At 39.1% G+C, this 21,502-nt stretch overlaps 1 protein-coding gene across 12 annotated transcripts in view; it reads right to left on the reverse strand.

The window, feature by feature from the left end:
- Nucleotides 1–5,953: 5,953 nt before the first annotated feature.
- mical2a (microtubule associated monooxygenase, calponin and LIM domain containing 2a) overlaps nt 5,954–21,502 on the reverse strand; it is a 70,709-nt gene continuing 55,160 nt past the window's right edge. For 3 of the 12 annotated variants that reach the window (XM_084403791.1, XM_084403796.1, XM_084403797.1), the window contains 6 exons: nt 12,872–12,973; nt 11,730–11,910; nt 9,182–9,258; nt 9,015–9,093; nt 6,406–6,443; nt 5,958–6,182 (listed from right to left, as the gene is read on the reverse strand). In XM_084403791.1, coding sequence (XP_084259917.1) covers nt 6,409–6,443; nt 9,015–9,093; nt 9,182–9,258; nt 11,730–11,910; nt 12,872–12,973 — 474 coding nt within the window. In that variant the 3' untranslated portion in view covers nt 5,958–6,182; nt 6,406–6,408. Of the gene's footprint in view, nt 6,183–6,405; nt 6,444–7,525; nt 9,094–9,181; nt 9,259–11,729; nt 11,911–12,871; nt 12,974–17,379; nt 17,473–17,668; nt 17,747–19,782; nt 19,858–21,502 lie in introns of those variants that run through there. The other 9 variants (XM_084403792.1, XM_084403798.1, XM_084403799.1 and 6 more) reach the window with 7 other exon arrangements.

Genomic DNA, 21,502 nt, shown 5'->3' on the forward strand with positions numbered 1-21,502 from the left:
ATGCTCCAATTCTCACACAGCTCTCTGAACACAACTGAGACAAACTGAGCACCCCTGTCTGAGAGAATGAAATCCGGAACGCCCCATCGAGTCAGGATCTCTTTTCTGAAGATGGAAGCAACACTTTGTGCAGTGGCCTGACGGATGGGGAATAACTCCACCCAGCGCGAATAATAATCAACGAACACTAGCAGGTATTCATTTTGATTTGAACTCCGTGGTAAGGGACCCATGATGTCAACTCCTAGCATTTGGTTTGGGTGTGTGGTGGTAATTTGCTGCAATTTTCCAGCAGGTTTTCGATTATCATTTTTCAAAGTTTGACATTTTATACAGGTTTTGACATGACGTTTCACATCAGACCACATGCCAGGCCAAAATGCTACTTCCTGGAGTCGCTTGTACGTTTTGTAGATTCCTCCATGGCCACTAAGAGGACTGGAGTGATAGTGCTGCAGCAGAGAGGGCCGAAGACTACTGGGAACGTACACACGGTAGTGCAACTGGTTATTTGGGAGGTATGTTTTATGATATAATTTGTCCTCAACAACTTCGTATTGTTCTACCAGACTTAAACGGTTTTCTGCAACTGCTTGTAATAACTTCGTAACCTCAGTGTCTTTGTGTTGTTCCTCCCACAAGACAACATCTGACAATGGAAGCTCCGGGTCCTTGTGGCTGGTGTACAGATTGCAACTTGAGGTTTGAGAAGTCCTGGATAGAGCATCTGGTGCTACATTGAGTTTCCCTTTTCTGTACTCTATGATAAAATCAAATTTCTGCAGTCGCAGTACCCAACGGATGAGACGACTGGTGGTTTTGGTGGAACCCATGACCCAGTGTAGGGCGGAATGGTCTGTGACAACGGTGAAAAGTTTGTGTTCCAGGTAATGTTGCCATTTTTCTAAAGCCCACACTACTGCCAGACATTCCTTTTCGGTTGCTGTGTAATTTAATTCAGCTCCTGTTAAGGATCTGCTTGCATATGCAATCACTTCCTCCCTGCTAGTATCTTTCCGTTGGGCCAGAATTGCACCCAGACCCGTGTCACTGGCGTCAGTGTAAACAGTGAAGGGGAGTGCAAGATCTGGATGGCCAAGGATGGGTGATGAGGTGAGGCAAGACTTTAATTGTTCGAATGCTTGTTGGCACTGTACTGTCCACTGAAATCGTTGTCCTTTCTTTTTCAGTGAGTTGAGGGGTTCGGCTATTCTTGAAAAGTTCGGGACAAACCGATGGTACCAGCCTGCTAATCCAAGGAACCTTTGAACCTCCTTCAGGTTTTTTGGCACAGGGTAGACGTGAATGGCCTCTGTCTTACCTGGGTCTGCTGAAATGCCTTGAATGCCGACTACATGACCCAGAAAGGTGATTTCTTGCAGACAGAACTTGCTCTTCTTCAAATTAATAGTTAGCCCAGCCGTTTCCAACCTGTGAAGAACCGTCTGAAGGTCATGGAAGTGCTGGTTGATCGAAGGTGAGTAAATGATTATATCGTCTATATAGACGAGGCATATTTTTCTTCTTAACTCCCCCAGGACTGTTTCCATAAGTCTCTGAAAAGTGGCGGGAGCATTTTTGAGACCAAAAGGCATAACATTAAACTGATAGAGCCCTGCAGGTGTGATAAAGGCAGTCTTGGCTTTGCTATCGGGGCTCATTATCACCTGCCAATAGCCACTGTTGAGATCGATAGTGGTGAAAATGGCAGCTCCAGAGAGTGACTCCAGGATTTCTGTAATGTTGGGGAAAGGGTAAGCATCACTTTCTGTGACCGAATTAACTTTTCTGTAATCCACACAGAATCTAAGTTTTCCATCCTTTTTAGGAACCAAAACCACTGGTGAGGCCCAACCAGAGTGAGATGGTTCAACAATTCCTTCCACCAGCATTTCTTCAAGTTGCTCATCCATGGCAAGTTGTTTTAGAGGAGACATGCGATATGGTTTTTGTTTAATGGGTACTTGGCAAGTAGTATAAATGTGGTGTTGCAGAACATCAGTACGTCCCGTCCGGGGAGTACACACCTGAGGGTGGCTTTGCAGGATGTGGAGCAACTGTTGTTTACCATCTGGGGGTAAATGAGCTTCATCCACTGCCTTTTGAATTAACATTTCTTTATCCATACTGTCAAGATGTTGAATTAGCAGTTGAGTAGATGGAGGTGGAATAGAACTTAGTAAAGACAGATTCTGTGTGATTTTCTTCTGTGGCAGGTTTCCTTGTGGTGGACTTACAATTGGTACACTGGCATTGCCTGGTTGAAAGGGATACTCTTTTCCAAGAGAAAACTTGAAAGAATATTTTTGGTCTATGACATTAAGCTGCATCCCACTGAAGAAGATAAAATCCAAACCTAGGACTACAGCATAGGCGAGAGCTTGTGACGTCAGAACAGCAGCAGGTATAGTGAAAGCTTGGTCATGGAGTTGTAGGGTGGTATTCATCCATCCTAATGGAATCTCTGCTTTTCCATTTGCCAAGTAGAGAGGTCCACGGGACCATGGGTGGAGCTGAGTGGATGATGGAAACAGCTTCATGAGACTTTCATGAATAAGAGTGAAACTTGCACCAGTATCCACGATGGCTTTTCCAGTCCAGGCAGCAATACTGATGGGAACAACCAATTGCTGAGGTACTGACATTGGTGCATTAGGGCCTGTGGGTATTGTGGTTGTCTTGATGGTCGATGGAGGCTTCTGCATTCTCGTGGCAGTAACAGAGTTGTTCGAAGTCTGACCCCTTGTCTGAGGAGAGGAATATGGATGCTGCGGGGACTGTGGAGGTATATAGTGTGGACACTTCCCTGGCGGATGCTGTCCTCTGCATCTCCAACATTGAACGGGTGCATTCTCAACAGGTCGGTTCGGTGAGGGTTTTTGTGATGTGGGGGGATGCTTTGGACCCAGTCGACCTTCATATCGAAGCTGTTGTTCATGATCTTTTTCCAGTTGGTGTCCTAACTTAACCAACTCCTCCACAGTACTTACTCGACTACGCAATTGGCTGGCCAGGTAAGGCTTGATGTTTTTCAGTATCATCTTTACAATTTCACCTTCCGTTAGATCAGCCTTCCATCTTCTACAAAGTGCTCTGTAGGAAAAAGCAAAGTCTCTTATAGATTCTTTCTCACCCTGGATCTTTGTTCTAACCCGTTCAGCCAGTTCATCCTCATAATCTTCAGATAAGAATGCAGAAAGAAAAGCTGCCTCAAACTCACTCCATGTGGTTATGCTGGAACGTCTGACCTCCCACCAGTCACGTGCGGTCCCGTGTAGGACAGTACGGAAGGTGGCCAAGATATCCACATCAATGAGGGGATGAAGAGCCAAGAAATCCTGACACTTAGTTAGGTACAGTAGGGGGTCTGCATCATCTGATGGCCTTCCAAAAGTGGGAAAAGTTAACCTGATATGGTCACTTTTTATTACAGATGACGGTTGAAGAGTTGCAGAAGTTGAAGACTCAGATGGCAGAGTTGAAGTAATGGGGGTGCTGGAAACTGATGGTGCCACGTTTTGTTCCTCAATCTGTTTTTTGAGTCCTTGAAACTCTTTCTCCATCTCATCTTTCAATTCCCTTACACATGTAGAGAACTTGTTAATTTGAGTGACACATTGCTGAAGTTCTGTAGTAAGGTGATCGTGATTCGTTTGAAATGCGTGTTGAACAGCTTTGAGGTCCTGCTGAACTTCTGACTGAAGTTGGTCCACCATGAAACGCATTTCCGACACCATATTAGATTCCACCTGTTTCAGTTCATCTGTAATCATTTGCTTCACAGCTTTAGTCAACTTGTCTGTTTCAGATTCCTCCTGTTGTTTGGTGGTGGTCAACAGAGTGAAGATTTGACTCTTGTTATCCTCCATTTTTGCAGTAAGGTCAGCGAGTTGACTTTTGTGGTGAGAAGAAGTGACTTTCATTTCTTGGGTAAGATCATTCACATTTTTTTCTTGTCTTTTCATGAAGTCAAATAAAATATCCCAGTTCCCTTGTACCTGAGCAGTAACCTGTTGAATTTCCCTTCCAGGAGTTGGTAGAACGTTTGGCAGGTCGTGTTGTGCAACTGAAGACGGAGTTTCTCCTTCGGATGATGTGCAAAGCTGCATGTTATCCATTAGGGGTGCCCAGGTGAGAGTTTGCACGGGAGTGCTGCCAGCTAGAACAGGAGGAAACCTTGGAAAAAGGGTTACAGGATGCATGGGACTGAATGGAATAGGGGTGTTATACACTGCAGAGACACCAGGGGGAGGTACTTGAGGTATCAGAGGTCGCACTGCTGGTGGCCATACTGGAGTTGCAATGTCTGGGGGTGACTCCATTTCTACAAAAGTAGATGGGGAAAGAGGGGTTGCCGCCATATTTGTTGTGTTCACGGGTGTGATTAAAGTGTTGCAGTGTTGGTAAATCAGTAAATGTAAAATGTAAATCAAGAATAGTGTATGTGTCAATTTTTCTCACACCATAGTTCACAGTTTTCACAAAACCACACAAAGTAATGTTTCACAAAATACTTTTCCCCAGTACAAGTAATTATCCCCTAGTTAGACAACTTAAACACAGTTTTCTGTCAAAACACGTCACAGGATTTGAGGGATTGAATTTTCAATTTGAATGTTCAACAAGTCGCAATCACTTTTAAAATGTTAAAGATTTTGTAGCAGGTTCACACAAAGAAAACAAGAGGTTCTCCTTTTAAGGTACACACAACCTCAATCCGGAAATGTCTTTTAGGTTGCAACAATCCCCAGCAAAAAAAAAATTCACAAAAATACAATGTTCATGCTCAAGTCCCTGTTCGGGCGCCACTCTGTAACGGTGGTGACCGCCCTAGCACAAAAAGTCTTTCAAAGAAATAATATATTCTTTCTGTTCGGGCGCCAGCCAGGAATTTCCTGACAAAGATGGTATCTTTCCCCGGATAGCAAAAAACCACCGGTTACAATATTTACAAAAAATATATATTTGTCAGCGACAACTGTTAGCAAAAATTTTTTTATTTTCCAATGTCCCAATAACAAGACACAAAACAACCTTCAAGAGCAAAAAATAAAAGTAAAAACACAAAAAACAAAACAAAAAAAACTGTTCAACAATGTAATTCAAGGGTGAAAAGAAAAAGAAAAAAGGGAAAAAAAAACCCTGTAGCAATCGCCGCGTCACCTGTGTCACGTTTCCAATAGGCAGATTCGCGTCCAGGACCATTCATAAATTGTACAAAAAAGAAAAAAACATAGAATAAACATTCTGTTAATTAGCTCAAAGTTACTAATATCAACAAACTTAAAAGGTACAATAATCAATAAACAATCACAGTAATATAAGCATATCAAAAGTGCGTGCGTGAATGTTTTGCGAGTGCGTGCGTGAATGAATGAGTGGGTAATGGCGGCGCACAGGTACTGACCAAGTTTGTCGTTTATGAAGGGATCTAGGGGGTGTTGTTGTCAGGCACCGTTTCGGCGGATTAAGCAGCCCATACTTGTCTTCAGCTTTATTAAAACCAGATGATCAGGATGTGCAACGCAGTGAAGTTGAGTGAACTCCGCGACGCACCAGACATCCCTCGCTGGAAACCTCAGCTCACAAGCGGCCGTCTCTCCCCTTCATACGGTAATCCAAACAATCACTCCCACAGCTTCAAACCTTCGGATGACGCGCACTCTCTCAGGTACGAACCCACATTTATATCCTCCTTGCCTCCGCCGTTAATTGAAAAGCGCCTCCCCATACACGCAAAGTGAAAGTAAAAAATAAAAGTAAACAAAACGAAGAGGTGGCGTAAAGCTCCTTTTTTTTTTCCTTAATCGCCACACTGTACCTGATATATCTTGTCTTATCTTGTGAGTCCGAATCAAATCGTGAAATTTGTGTGAAAACCCAGCCCGAACCACTAATGAGAATGTGTTTAGGATACCATATGCATGTATGTAACAGATGCCTATGTAAAAATGACAAGACCTTTTATCTTTTTTTATTGCAAGAGTATGGCTTAAGATAAATAAGGCAACAACAAATGTCTCAAATGGAAAACATACAGCAAGAAACTCTTCAAACAGTTTTACAACATGTCCAATAAAAGGTGCAACTTTAACTAAAGGCCATTTAGGGAACTAATGGCCTGCTTTCATTGGCACAAGGGCGCCTGGCCTGCGTGTGGGTTTCTGAAATGTAAGCCACCTCTGAAACAAAGAAATGAAGAAAAGACAGAGACTGCATAAGCAAATAATTAGCAGGCCTTGAAGAAAGACAGAAAAGAGAAACATGTCAGACGTGACGTGCAGATGAAAGAAGCAGAGGCAGGCGGTTAGTGTCATGCGTTTCCACAGCTGTGAAACACGTGGCTTTCCAGAGCCATTGCAGAAGGTGAAAGACACTACAAGACGTGACCTTGCAGACGATCACCTTTCAGTCAGCAGACGCAGCGGAGAGCTCGAAAAAGACTACAAGTGAATGAAACAAAGGAGAAATTGAAATGAGAAGGGAATCATATCACAACGCAGCCTGTAAACAGTGTTCTGAAACAAGCGGCTAATGCACAAAAATGGATTTAACTTAAATATCCATGCTTTATTTTCATGCATTTTGATGATCAATCTGCATTCGCCATCCATAACGATAAACATCACACTCTAACAATCACCTTCCAGTGTCAACAAAAAAAAAAAAGTCTTTTTTATATTATTAATACTTCTGATTGGGGAAAACTGTGCATTTTACTTGCACTTAGGAACTGTAAATGTGTTACTGTAAAATATATAAGTACAGTATTGCCCTGCACTCAGACAGTACATTATAGGTAGCAAATGACATCAAAAGAAACCACAGGAATAGTCCAGTGAATCAGATGAAGGGGTGAAAGTAGTGTTTCTGTGTTTTGCATGATTCATGAGTATGACAAAAACTTTCATTTGAACAATGGTTTGAATATGGCTGGTTTTCCATAGTGTAAATTTGATCACGAACTAACATCCTGGTAAACAGAGACACCAACACATGTGCGTTTGGAACTGATCAGTGGCTCTCCATGAGAACTATACAACTAAGCCTGAGAACAAAGTATAATGCATTCATATTTGCTCTTTGTTGCATACGGGGATGCACAATACATCAGTGGTCATGTTGGTCAGTAAATGTGACTTTTTAATGTTATCTGTATCAGTCGAAGTAAAATAAACAGATATATTTAAATGATAAATTATAGCCAAATGATATGGAGGCGTGTTTCCGCCACGGCATAAAAGAATTTAAAAGGTAATTTCTACTTTTTATCTCACAAATCTGACTTTTTTCCCCAGATTTTTTAGATATAAAGTTGCAATTGCGTGTTATAAAGAGAAATTCTGACTTTATAACTCAGAACTGTGAGAAAAATAGTCAGAATTGTGAGATAAAAAGTAGCAATTATCTTTTTTATTTTTTTATTCTGTTGCAGAAACAAGCTTCCATAAAATGATCATAGGACCCCTAATTAAAAATAAAAGAGACTATATATATATATATATATATATATATGAATATGAATATGAATGTATAATTTATTTTTTCCAATGGATCATAGTAGGTCAATTTGTTAAGAGATTGTGGAAAAACAATAATCATTGTTTTGAAAAAAGAAAGTTTTCTGTTGTTGGCCGTTTTTTTTGTAATCAATCTCACAAAATGTAGTTTGATATGAAATATCAGCCAATATATCTATTGGCTTCAAAATGTCCATATCGATGCATCCCTAGTTACATATACACAACACATGTAAGAGCAAAGACAGTCTTTAAAGCTTAAAGTTAAATTTAAAGTTAATCTCCATGGGCAACATCTGTGAAATACTGTTTAACAGAGATAATAATTGTAAAACCAAACAAATATTAGATTTACAGTAAAGCACTTTCAATGGAACTATATAGAACAAGACATTACATGGGGGAAAAAAATTATAAAAAAATTACTGTTTTGAATGTACATCTGCAAGACAACCCATGATGTTAACTAGTGTGCTAAAACCGCCTAAATTTTTCACAAATTGTATAGTTTGTTTGTTTTGAAGAATTACTATATATAAGCGATTTGATAAAAACATACTGTATAAGTATGTACAGTATAAGTAATATCTTGTACCTGAGACTTCCACAGTAATATAGATACTACTATCTGATGGAGGAGGCACAATTATTTTCTGTGGTAATCAACATTTCACAGATGATGTCAATAGATTAGCTTGTGTTGAACCCGGCATTCCTTTACAGCTATGCAGTATGATTTTCATAAGAAGTGTAAACATACGAGAAGAATGTGACTCCAGCGTTCATGAATGGTTAACCGAGTAAACGAGACGTGTTTGCAGCTTGATCAGTCAGGTTTTGTAAACTTGCAGTCTAGACAAAGAAAGTCCATTAATAATTAAAAGCAGAACGTCTCTTTTAATCGTGCGTATGAAGGCAGCTCACTCATTAAAGTGCTTAAAGTTCACTCCGTGTTTGACACTTTTTTTCTCTTTTTACTCAAACCTTTGGTAATTTGCACACACTCCAAACCAAGCAGTTTAATTTCTACCCTCTGAATAAGTAGGAAATGAATGTTGATGTGCCAACATCTCAAGTTCAGACCGTTTTGTTCATCAAAACATCTCAAGGTTGTTCTATGTGTTTTTCAGTTCTGAACGAATGTCCACTTAATGACCCTTTTAAAGGGACACGACGTTGCCTGATGACGTTTCTCTCACACTAAGACCCAGTGGCCCATGTGTTCTTCCAGCCAGTGCTGTAGAGGCTGCAGATTGAGCGGTTCGGTCTCTGCGTACATTTGGACGAGCTGTTCGTGGAGAACGGCGAGCAGAGGCAGACTCACGCTGAGCAGCTCGTACAGAAAAGCGTAATCCCCGGCGTTATCCATCAGGTGAACACCCGCGGCCCTCACTTTACCATGCAGCCAGTTAAACACACCACGGGGCACAGAACACACAGACTGGCTCACGTGCAGTGGCCAGCGCAGGCTTCTCTTCAGAGAGGACATGATACCTGGAGACTCGGCCTGAAGATGAGTCTCGCGTTCCTCTGGACTCCAGCTTGAGCTGTCGGGGGATCCGTTATTACATGTCTGAAGGAGAAGTATTAAGAAGGATGGACTGTAAGACAACTATTGAGGAATTACGAAACATAAATGACTGGCAGAATTGTGTTTTTACCGTATGTAGATTTTGGGATCTTCCATTCGTCACTAAGGATTTCCGTTGAGCAAAGTGGAGTTTGCAGTACAACTTTCCTATGGGAGGGAAAAGAAACCGTTAGTGTAAAGGTGTGGTCACATTCACCACTGCTCGGCGACATTTTGCGGGTAAAATCGAGTCATTTCAATAGGAATCTGCGTGTTCTGGAGTTTCGGGTTAGGGCGAAAAAGTTTAAGTCAAATCCTGACTGAAATTTGTTCATCATATAAAGCGATCGAGTCTCTTCAGAAAATCTGGACTAAACCGCTCAATTCATATGGATTCGTTTTACGATCTCTTTATGAACTTTTTGAAGCGTCAAAGTGGTAGTTGCGTAGCTGTCAATGGAGGGACAGAAAAAAAGATCTTCATTTGTGTTCCGAAGATGAACTTAAAGGATTAGTTCACCTTCAAAAATGTTTTTGCTGATAATTTACTCACCCCGATGCCATTCAAGATATCCATGTCTTTCTTACTTCAGTCGAAAAGAAATTAAGGTTTTTGAGGAAAACATTCCAGGATTTTTCTACACAGAATGGACTTCAATGGCAAGCAACGATTCCAATGTTCAAAGAAGGTTCAAATGTCCGTCTCAATGCAGCTTCAAAGTCTCGACACGATCCCAGTCGAGAAATAAGAGTCTTATCTAGCGAAACGATCGGTCATTTTAAAAAACAAATTCATATATATATACTTTTTAACTACAAATGCCCGTCTTGTACCATCTCTGAGAAGTATAAAGGTCACACACACAAAAAAAAAAGTATTATAAAAATAAATTAAAACAAAGATGTCGGACGATTTTGAAGTTGGAGGAGAAAATGAGATGACATTTTTCGCCCTTCCCTACTTTTTTGAACCGGAGTACACAGACAAATAACTTAGAAAGATGACATGGCGCCTGACCTTTCCAACGTGATGACGTTATACGTGGCGCATCTCAGAGATGGTACAAGACGGGCATTTGTGGTTAAAAAGTATATATATATTTTATTTTCTTTGAAAATGACCGATCGTTTCGCTAGATAAGACTCTTATTTCTCGACTGGGATCGTGTCGAGACTTTGAAGCTGCACTGAGACGGACATTTGAACCTTCTTTGAACATTGGTATAGTTGGTTGCCATCGAAGTCCTTTCTGTGTAGAAAAATCCTGCAATGTTTTCCTCAAAAACCTTAATTTCTTTTCGACTGAAGAAAGAAAGACATGGATATCTTGGATGATGTAACAGTCACCAGCTGGAGTGCCCTTGAGAGCCACCAGAGGGCACTCCACATAAGACTATCATTATTCACTCACAACTACATTTCCCATAATTCACTGCCCGGACTCATCATCCCTGATTATCACATTCACCTGTGTCTCATTATATTGTTTAGTTCACCCCATATAAGCCTGGTTCACCTCATCATTCCCTGCGAAGTCTTGTTTGTGTCACACTGCATTTCTGAGCGTTTATCCTGTGTTTTGTTTATCTGGTTTTTGATCTTGGACTGTTTCCTCATTTGTATGATTGTTATCTGCCTGGCCTGACTTGGACTTTTGATTATTGCTGCCTGCCCTGAATTCTGCCTGTTATCTGGATTACCCTTGCTGTTTGATCTACATTGCTCTGTCTGCCCTGTTTGACTCCGCCTGTACGACCTTCCTTATTAAAAGCTGCATTTGGATCCTCTATTCTCGTGTCTTGGAGCAGTTTTGTGACAGATGACATAGAGTAAATTATCAGCAAACATTTTTTTTGAAGGTGAACTAATCCTTTAAGTCTTACAGGGAATCACATGAGGGTGAGTAATTAATGACAGAATTTTCCGTTTTGCGCGAACTTTCCCTTTAATAAACTTGGATGCCAACTAGCGTTTCTGATCTGGATCTCATCGCGATTCTCCTTGTGACCACCTGGGTCATTATCACAAAGAGCTGACCTATTTTTGCAACGTAAGAGACAAATGCTTGAATTTAAAGGGATACAGTAGTTCATCCAAAAATTATCTGACGTCTGTTTGTTACATAAAGCTATCAAATGGTTTTAGAAGACTTGGAATATAGTACAGCTTCATGATTTTTTTGTTTAGGATAGAGATCACGACTCTCCCATGAGGTTCTGACAAAATGTTAATTGTTGCAGTCTATTTAAAATATTTAACGAATTTGAATTCCTTATTATCATTATTTTTAACAATCGGTTTGAGTGAATGATTCAATGACTCATAAAGACTTCACTTGTTTCAATGCTGGATGAATCAGCATTTTTGAACAAATCTCTTGAACGAATGATTCAACGACAAATATATTTTTAACAGTCACTTGTCGCCACCTACTGGTGTAACAATGTAATTGATCATCTTTAATTGAAGCGTCAAGTACCTTTCACTCGATCAGTGATTTACTCGATTTTGATCGCTACAGTAGACATCAGTGTTTATATCCGAACTATGAACTTTTATCTCAGTACTGGTTCGAGCGACTAGTGAACTCCTCCTTTAAAGAGAAACAGTGAGTATGCAGTACAGGCTCTTCTCAGTACCTTCCACCGAATCGAAGGAATGTCCTCCCTGGCGCTGCGGAGCTCTGCATGTGTCGCAGCGGAAACATTCCCTGTGGAAGTGGAATCCCTCAGCGCTGAGCCTCTCCACTACAAACACACGCTTCTTACACGCGTGACACACATCACCCAGACTCTGAGGAAATTCTCTTTTTAAGGAAGGCTAGGGGATAAAAAAATAAAGAACAAATCTGGTCAAGATAGTGTGAATTAAAGTATGCTGAAAATAACCCTGAGAATAAACATCCACACTGTGGAAGGGGTCATACTTAAATTATAATATATAAAAAAAAAAAGTACTGTGAAAAACACATGATGTGATGAAAGCATTGACAAGTGCAGATTCTTTTATGACCAATCACTATGATAAATACCAGGAAAATAGTATCGTTTTTTTGTTGTTGTTGTTTTTTGCAGCATACATTGTAGGCCGAAGGATGAACAACTGCAATCGCCAAAATTTAAATAACATTTATTTCTGAAATTATTATATAGATGCCACATAATGACTTAAACATGCAAAATGTACGTGACATTTGATATGGGGCTGCGTTTCTTCACCATTACCATTTTCATAAAGTAGTAGGCAGTATTCAGTATATACTATAGTATGTACTATTGCATATAGTATGCAAATCTGTATGAAAGTTTTGGTTGCACTTTATTTTACATTTTGTGCACTTACAGCATCTTACCTAAGAAAGTACTTATAATATAAGGTAACTACATGGGTTAAGGTTAAGTTTAGGGGTAGATTCAGGGTTATTACCCAGTTATTGCAATAATATGTACATGGGGAACAGGACTGTAAAATAAAATGCTACCAAATTTTTCATCTAATTGCTCAATTTAGATGAGTAACCATTGTATAATTTTTGGAGCTTGATAGTACCAGTCCCCAGTCACTTTCATGCCATCGAAAAAAGCAGCTTGGACATGTTGCCAAACATCTCCTGTGTTCCAGGAAAGTAAGAATATCATACAGGTTTGTAACAAATGAGGGTGAGTAAATGATGACAGAATTATTAACGTGAACTGAAATGCACGAGATGACCATATGATTTCATAAAATCCCTTTTTGTTCTGGTTTAAACAATTATCTGAACAGCTGATCTGTGGCTTACCGGAGTGCCTGAGCTGCTTGGCTGAGGCCTATGATCATTCTCACAGAGCGTAACCAGAGCGTCAGCTCGAGCGCCCACTAGAGACACTCTGCCTACTGTGCGCTACCAGCCAATGGGAGAGCAGGGACAGAAAGTGGAGAAAAGAGAATGAAACTGAAGAACAAAGCCATTATAAAGCAAAGCTTGAGAAGACGTGCTGGGGAAAATCTGAGAGAAAAGAATTCAGAATCGCTACATTTGACACCTTTATGTCAAAAAGTGAGTTCGATCGATTAGATTCAGTCTAATTGCTCCTGATCTTTGAAACAAAGACTGCATTGCTCAGTTCCATAACCCAATGAGCTGCCTAAGCATCACAGGCATATGTTATAAAACAGGCAATCTACATAAAACACACCTCATTTTAGGCAAATTTTAATGTATTATTTTTGCTAAATCTTATTGCATTGCTTGTACCACCATGGCAGTTTAAAAGTGATAAACGCCTATGACTGGCGTGTTCAATTTAGTCCAAAACAGTTAAAAACATGACTTTTGCAACATTTTATGTTGTTTAATGCATGTATCATGCATTAAACTGTTAAAATTGCGTTTGAAACTAACTCCCCCTTTTACTAAACTCTACCATAATCCTAACTGATAATGTGAGCAAAAACAAATCAGATGAAAATGCATTTGCTGACGCAACCATGCCATTTTAGCTTCCTTCTGCGAGGCTTTGAGCTCTTTTGTGGAGTGTCTAGACTTGTGTTGGACCCAAGCGGCCCGAATCACATGTGCAATGCTGTACCAGGTGAGCTACCGAGCAAGTTTACTACGTCAGAAAAGCCATACATGGAGCTGGTTATGTGATGCAAATGTCAAAATGTATTAGTTTACAAAGCATGCACTATGGTAAGTGTCATAACATTGGTGTTTTATTGGCTTTACTGTTAATTTCTGCTGGAAACTGCAGTGAAATATATGTATTGGTAAATTTTTGGAGTTCTGCAGCAATGTAGAGTCACATACTTGCGCCTGGGTTGGGTTTATGTAGGCGACCTCCCCATGTTTTGGAACAGAACCCATGTCTTTTAGCTCAAAATGAGGGTAGTCAGTCAATCTTGAGAAACTAAAACTCCACAAACTCCTATTATCCATTAACTTTGAACCGTTCAGTGGGTGGAGCTAGAGTTTCAGGTCAAGCATCTGGCAATGGAAGAGAGGAATGCTCTCTCTCCCTGTGGTCAGCTGGAATGTGAGGATGCTTACAGCCAAGTGTGTGTGTGTTGTATTGGCACGTTCTCATTACAAAACCAACCATGTGAAGAGAGACAGTCCATCAAAGAGAGCTGGGGTACTAATCAGTGCTCTCCAGTCCTGCCTACAACATGCCAACAATCTCACGCAAGACTCTCGATCCAGCCAGAACGCATATCATGCAAGTCCTGGGAGATGTGGATAAGCCTCATTCCTCTGGTCATGTACCTGTTTGGGAGCATATGGGTCGCCATTTGATTGAAGAATGTCTGTTTGTTTTCTTAAAGTAAAGGATGTTGTGCTACTGCTGGTGTCAGACTGAAAATGTATTGAGAGTTTATTGAAGCAAATGTTGTGATCCTCTTTGGTTAAGTTAAAAGAATAGTTGACCCAAAAATGTAAATTATGTCATAATTGACTTTCTTTCTATGTATGGCTTTCTTTTTGCCAAGGATCACAAAAGGAACAAATTTAGCAGAATGCCCAAGCTGCTCTTTTCCAAGAAAGCATTCTTGTTTAATTTGGGCTTTCAAACTCCAAAAATGATAATACCAAAACTACCAAAATTTGTGAATTAAACAAAGATAATTTGAGTATGTTTTGCTAGAAAATACTACTTTAGTCTTTCTACTTCAAAATTGCGTTGGTAACACTAGTTTAGGGTCCAATTCTCACTATTAACTAGTTGCTTATTAGAATGCATATTACTATGATTTTGGCTGTTTATTAGTACTTATAAAGCACAAATTAATGCCTTATTCTGCAAGACCTTGTTCTACATTTCTAATCTAATACCTAAACTTAACAACTACCTTATTACCTATTAATAAGCAGTAATTAGGAGTTTATTGAGGCAAAAGTCGTAGTTAATAGTGAGTTAATAGTGAGAATTAGACCCTAAACTAAAGTGTGACCATTACGTTTAATGCAATGGGTTACTTTTGCCGGCGATTTCTGGGTGAAAATTGTAAAGTACACCAGATTTACTTCAGTGTATAAACTAAAGTCATTCTTCAATGAAAATCTCAAATCTCATTTTGAACATCCACATATTAAACTAGACATGTAGCATTAAATTATTAAGACGTGAGATATTTCTTCTATGGAAGTTACAAAGGTTTGAATCAACAATAGGGTGAGTAAATAATGATAGCATTTTCATTTTTGGGTGAATGTTTCACTTTCACTTAATTAATGGAACAATTATCTTGACAAACACTCACCATTTGTGAGATATTCTTTGCTTCTCTTTGCGTGGTTATGCCATAAAGAATTTCTGGTTTTGATTTACAGCTTTAAAAGGCACACGGGAAGAGTGAAATGAAATAGCACGTTAAAAAGAAACGACTCTGAAAGGCATCAGAACCATTGAGGACATACAGGAAGTATGTTGAAGGTGAAATCACTTCTTTACCTTGATGAGAAAGCAGAGGAGAAGGTAAAGGAAAGATGGAGAGGAGCAGAGCATTCTGGGATGGGGTGAAATATTATGGAGTTAGAACGATGAGGATTGACAGCAGAAGAACTGGTCTGTTAAGAGCAGAGATAGAGAGAGATCAGACAAGAGCTGATGCCTTTGATGGTGTGTTATACAGAACAGCATAAAACTGCATTTTAAAGCTGGGGATTTTTCAAAGCGCTTTAATATTATTAAAGGATCAATAAGTAATTTTTGCTCACTGGCCTTGGACTTTATACTGACACTATTGACACTTGGTGGATGCAGTCAGTGATGCCATTGCAAATTAATTTCCTATTCACAGGATTTATCCTATTTATCAAGATTAATTTATTTGGGATCTGACAAGAAAGGAATAACTGACGACAGACTTATTGGACATTAATGCTTACACAAAGTGGTAATGCCACTATACCTCAAGTGTGTATTAGTTTTCAATAATCATCTGGAGTCAGTTGTTACCCTGGCTGACACGTGTACATACAGTGCTATGCATAAGTTTAGACACCCATGCTAAAGTTGACTAAAAAGAGGAATAAAAAATCATCTTTTGGAAATTGAACTTAATGCCTTAATTAAAAAAATGAGGAAAAATCCAACCTTTAAGGACATTCATTTCTTTGTGAATGAATAATGTATCGTAAATAAATAAATGTTCTTCCTTAAAATACAGGGTGCATAAGTCTGGACACCCCTATGTTAAATTCCCATAGAGGCAGGCAGATTTTTATTTTTAAAGGCCAGTTACTTCATGGTCTACTATGCATCCTGATAAAGTTCCCTTGGCCTTTGGAATTAAAATAGCCCCACATCATCACATAGCCTTCACCATACCTAGAGATTGGCATGGAGTACTTTCCATAAGATCATCTCTCAATGCAAATCAAACCAGCTATTAGGCTAACTGAAATAAAACCATGCCAATCTCTAGGCTTTATCAGGATGCATAGTATCCTGGATCCATGAAGTAACTGGCCTTTAAAAATAAATATCTGCCTGCCTCTATGGGAATTTAACATAGGGGTGTCCAGACTTATGCACCCTGTATTTTAAGGAAGAACATTTATTTATTTACGATACATTATTCATTCACAAAGAAATGAATGTCCTTAAAGGTTGGATTTTTCCTCATTTTTTTAATTAAGGCATTAAGTTCAATTTCCAAAAGATGATTTTTTATTCCTCTTTTTAGTCAACTTTAGCATGGGTGTCTAAACTTATGCATAGCACTGTATATCTATCTCAAGACATTCTTGACAACATTTGTTCAAGACAAGTGTTTGGCATGGTAACGGATATGGCTATGTTGGTATGTTTGGTCTTGGCGAAATATATCTGCTACGCTGCTGCTGCAGATCAAGTAAGACATGTTGCTGCTGTACAATATAGCATGCAATATGCGCTGCAACAAACTACAACAAATGCTGGCCAAGTATTTGAAGGTTAAGCAGCGAGCTCATTGGCTACTGATACAGCAGGAACCAATCAGCTGTGGCCTATAGAGAATGATGTGATTAAAGTTAAGTTATCAGCCTGCGCTATCTAGAGTTTCGTGACATAATTTTGTATGTCTAGAATTCGCTAATGTATAGAACTTCCCTATACCACCAATTAAGTATTTTAAACTGCATATTTTTAAGTACTAATCATTTCTTTAAAACTTTTTACAGAGGAAAAATATACTTGCCATAGCTTGAAATAAGAGACTGTCTATGTAACACTTTCTATATAACATGCAAACATGTTGGTTTAGCTATCCAAATGCGTTTCATTTGTACAGAACAGGAAGTTTTAGATGGTGCCATAATACCTTATCATGGACTTTAAAATTTCTGTTTTCCTTTGACTGGGGGATCTCTGTTTCGTTCCGATGGCTAAAATGAGACGTTCTGGGACTGCTTAACTGTAACCACAAATTAAAGCCCATTCAATATGTCATAAAGCTGCACTCCAAATATATAATAATGCTATCTAACCTACAATTAATCAGATTGACTAAGCTGGTTACCTCCAGCATGCCAGATGTCAAAACACTTGTAAATCTCTCTCTACTGTAATTATGTTTTCCGAACTTAGCTGAGCGATGAGGAAACACTCACCAGATGGGACAGACTCCCTGTTTCTCCCTGTATCTCCTGTTTAAAACGCTGCATGTGTAACGGTTTGGGTCTAGACATCTTAACCAAATGGATGCCGATGGAAGAGGAGAAAAGGAAAGAATTAGACTCAGCAGACTGGGACGGTGCGAAAAAGTTTGCATGCACAATTACCTGCTGAGAGGGACAGGAGGAAGTGACAGGACGAGGACAGGAAGTAGCAGTGCATTGTGGGAGACACAATTCATGAAAAGAGAGAGAGAGAGAGAGAGAGAGAGAGAGAGAGAGAGAGAGAGAGAGCAAGAGAGAGCAATTTGGATTAGTAGCAGAATGGATGGGTTGAGGAAGATCACATACTTTCATCTGAACTTTCTAGATTTTGGTTTCCTTTCGTAGAGGTGTCTGGTTTTTCTTTACAACCAGAAAATCAGACCTGCATTATTGTCTGGTTATTTTTATTATTATTGTTGTATTATTATTATAATTGTTATCTCTGCGTATTAGGGGTGTGACGAGATCTTGTGCCATGAGATCCCGTGAGACTAAAATGTGACGAGATTTCTCGAATGAAAAGCTGTCTCGCGATATCGCCATGACAGAGCGTGAGGGTGAAATTAGCATAGAATGTGTCACCGCTACATTACGGTGCCCACCGCGTCACCGCCTCCACTTTAGCTGTTCAAAATAAAAGCCATTGTAAACTACTGTAAACATCTGCTCTACTCATCCAGCACAAGTCGTCGTCACAGACAGTGCAGCAGGAATCACAGTTCACTGTTCAAGTGACAATGGCAGTAGTATATACACGGAGTACGCGCGATCACGAATTTGAAAGTAAAAGTAAAACACAAGCTCTCTTATGCGTGCAAATTAGACTGCATACAATGCAATAGTATGTCTCCCAATATCATGTAGTTGTGGCTCTGGTCTCTGTTTGCACTTTGAATATACTGTAACATCTGAAGAACGACAGACAAGGGAGCCTCCGTTTCTGAACTTTTAATCAGAATGCAAACAACTGTACACAAAACCACCAGCCTAACTCACTCGCTCGTTTCTCTCTTCCCGGCCTTTTCCGAACTCACCGCCTTAACCCTATAACTGCCGGTGCAAAATAAAACAGCAATTTCACAAGAATAATAAAGAGTCTGTGCGCTACAGTACTTTGATTATGGTTGCACTTGAACTTATTGTTTGCACTAAATAAGACCAAGAAAAAAACGTATTTATTTTTGTTATTTATACTGTTTTTATTTCTATGTTCAATTTGTGGAAAGGAGTTCCATTAGGAGGTCACACGCAGCCTCAATCAGAAGTTCTGGAAGCTCATAATTCATGGACAGTAAGGTCTGAAGAGACTTATGTGAAATCATAAGAGAGAAGCCAGTCAGTTGAGTTTGTGGCAAAACCTTTTACAGTGCTTGTATATTACTGTCTTTCAATGCATTTGATCATTCTTACTCAAGTAGAACTGAAATGACATTCATTACAAGAGGATTAGTTTAAACATTTTAAAATGCACCTGCAGACTATTTTTCCAGGCATGAATTTTGTCATTGAGGATTTCTATAAAATATTGTGCAAAAATGTTGTACTCGTTCTCGTTCTCGTGAACCCAATCTCGTCTCGTCTCGTGAGATAAGCGTCTCGTCACACCCCTACTGCATATATCTATATTTTTGTAGATAGCAATAATGTCAATTGTATTCTGTCTCATCTATAGTCCGAGAAGTAAGATATTTTGCAATAAACGTAAAATATATTGCATCTAAAAATAGAATAAACAACTGTAAATAAATAGTTTTATATTTCTTTATGATTGTGATTCATAATGCTTCAAGGGATTGTAGTCCTTTCAGTCACTAAAGCCATTAATCACACAATCTTGTACCATTGTCTTTTTTCTGCAATTTTCAAACACTTTTTTGCTTCAAAACAAAGTTTGTAATGTTATGATTCACTTCGTAGCTGGTCGGCTTGGTTCATGGGTTATAAAGCTTTAACAAGGACAATTTAAAAAACCCATGTGGGAAAAAATGAATGGAAAAAAATCTTTCGGAAACTTCCAGAACAAACGCAGCTGAAAAAGTGTCTCAGGAACAAATGTTGCTCAGCACCTGTGAGCTTTTCGATGATTCTCTTTTCTCTTCACAAAGCTGCATGTCTAGCTGCCCAGTCGGAGATCTATCCGTCTTATTAGGAATGGGAAAAAAAGAGCAGGAGAAGGGCATGAGATGATAATGATTCATTAAAGACATATGGGAAAGCAGTATTTAAACTGTATTAGAGATGGACAGAAGTGCATGTATAAGTAATGGCAAGCACTGTCAGAAGACAGGAGAATAGATTAGGAAAGGACATGGGAGGACGTATACTGTGGAGAGCAGCAATGTATTCTGGGATTGGGTGTGGTGGAGTTAATGTGGAGATGGACTGGAAGAGACAGCAGAGGAGTCAGTCTGTCCAGAACAGAGATAACTTGAACATTCAATATGAACTGAGAAAAATAGATAACAGGGTACAGAGGTTGCTCTTTAATAGCTCAGGAGGCCTAATGGAGTTCTTAGTAATGTTTCACTGAAAGTAAAGAATTTTATCTCGGATATATCTCCTGAAATTCCAAAAACACAAAAAGTACAGAGCTTTAATTATTATGGATAGCAGCTTAGATAATTATGTCTTGGAGAATTTATTCAGAGTTCAGAGTATTTAATAAGACATGTTTGAGTTCATATTGAGATCTCTGAATTTTAATAACAGACTTTGCTATCTTAATCTGAGCAAAGTTTGAGCGGTTGAGATCTCCTCTAAACTCTAGAGTTGCTCACCCTCATGTCGTTCCCATCCAAAAGACTTTTGTTCATCTTCATAACACAAATATTTTTAATAAAATGTGTGAGATTCATGTCCCTCCAATGAAAATCCATTCGACCACAACTTTGTTGCTGTAGAAAGAAATCTTTCAGGGTCCATTAAAATATATATTCATTTGTGTTTCCCAAATGAATGAAAGTATTTTGTCTTTGGAACAACATGAAGGTGAGTAAATGATAACAGAATTTTCATTTTTGGGTGAACTTGCTCTCAATTTAATCTCGTTTGCTTATGAAAAACAAATGATTTATAAAAGACACCTCATTTGTGTTTTCCATTTTTGTGCTTTCCTATGGGTACATGTATTATGGGTAAATATATTACTTTGTGCGCAATCAGGAAACCTGCAACATATATATGATGTTGATTACATAACTTACTCTCTTACTCTGTGGAAAATATTAACATTATTCATTCAGATTTAGTTGTTGTTAGAAGGCATGTGACAACTGTTGGACATAAGTTACTCACTCTTTTTAATGTTTTAAAAGTTAAATACACTCTTGGGCAAAAAATGGACCGAGGCAAAATATTTAGTGGTCTTTTAAAGGTCTCAACCAATTTAATCCCAAAACACTGATCAAAAAATTGGCAAGAATTTCACAAATACTGTAGATAAAGTAACTTAGCACGGAATAGCCTTCCCCAACCCACAGACAGCTTTTTACAGGAAAAAGAGTCAGTGTTGTTCCACTCAATGTCAATGGGTTCAAACAGTTTGTGAGTAGTTGAAAAATGTCTCCTAGTTAGTTTGAGTTTAATGTGAGACCAAATATTCACTATAGGGTTCAAAGCGAGGCCAAAACAGGAGCATGATGGACTTTGATTCTCAAGCCACTTATTGGTTGTCTTTGCAATTTAGGCAGGAGCATTGTCTTGTTGAAAAATAACATCTTATCATTCCTCTTCATATAACAACTTGGCATTTGTGGGAAGCAAGCCATTCTGCAATATTCTGCTGTA

This window comes from Rutilus rutilus, assembly GCF_951802725.1.
Source record: "Rutilus rutilus genome assembly, chromosome: 3".
Taxonomy (NCBI): domain Eukaryota; kingdom Metazoa; phylum Chordata; class Actinopteri; order Cypriniformes; family Leuciscidae; genus Rutilus; species Rutilus rutilus.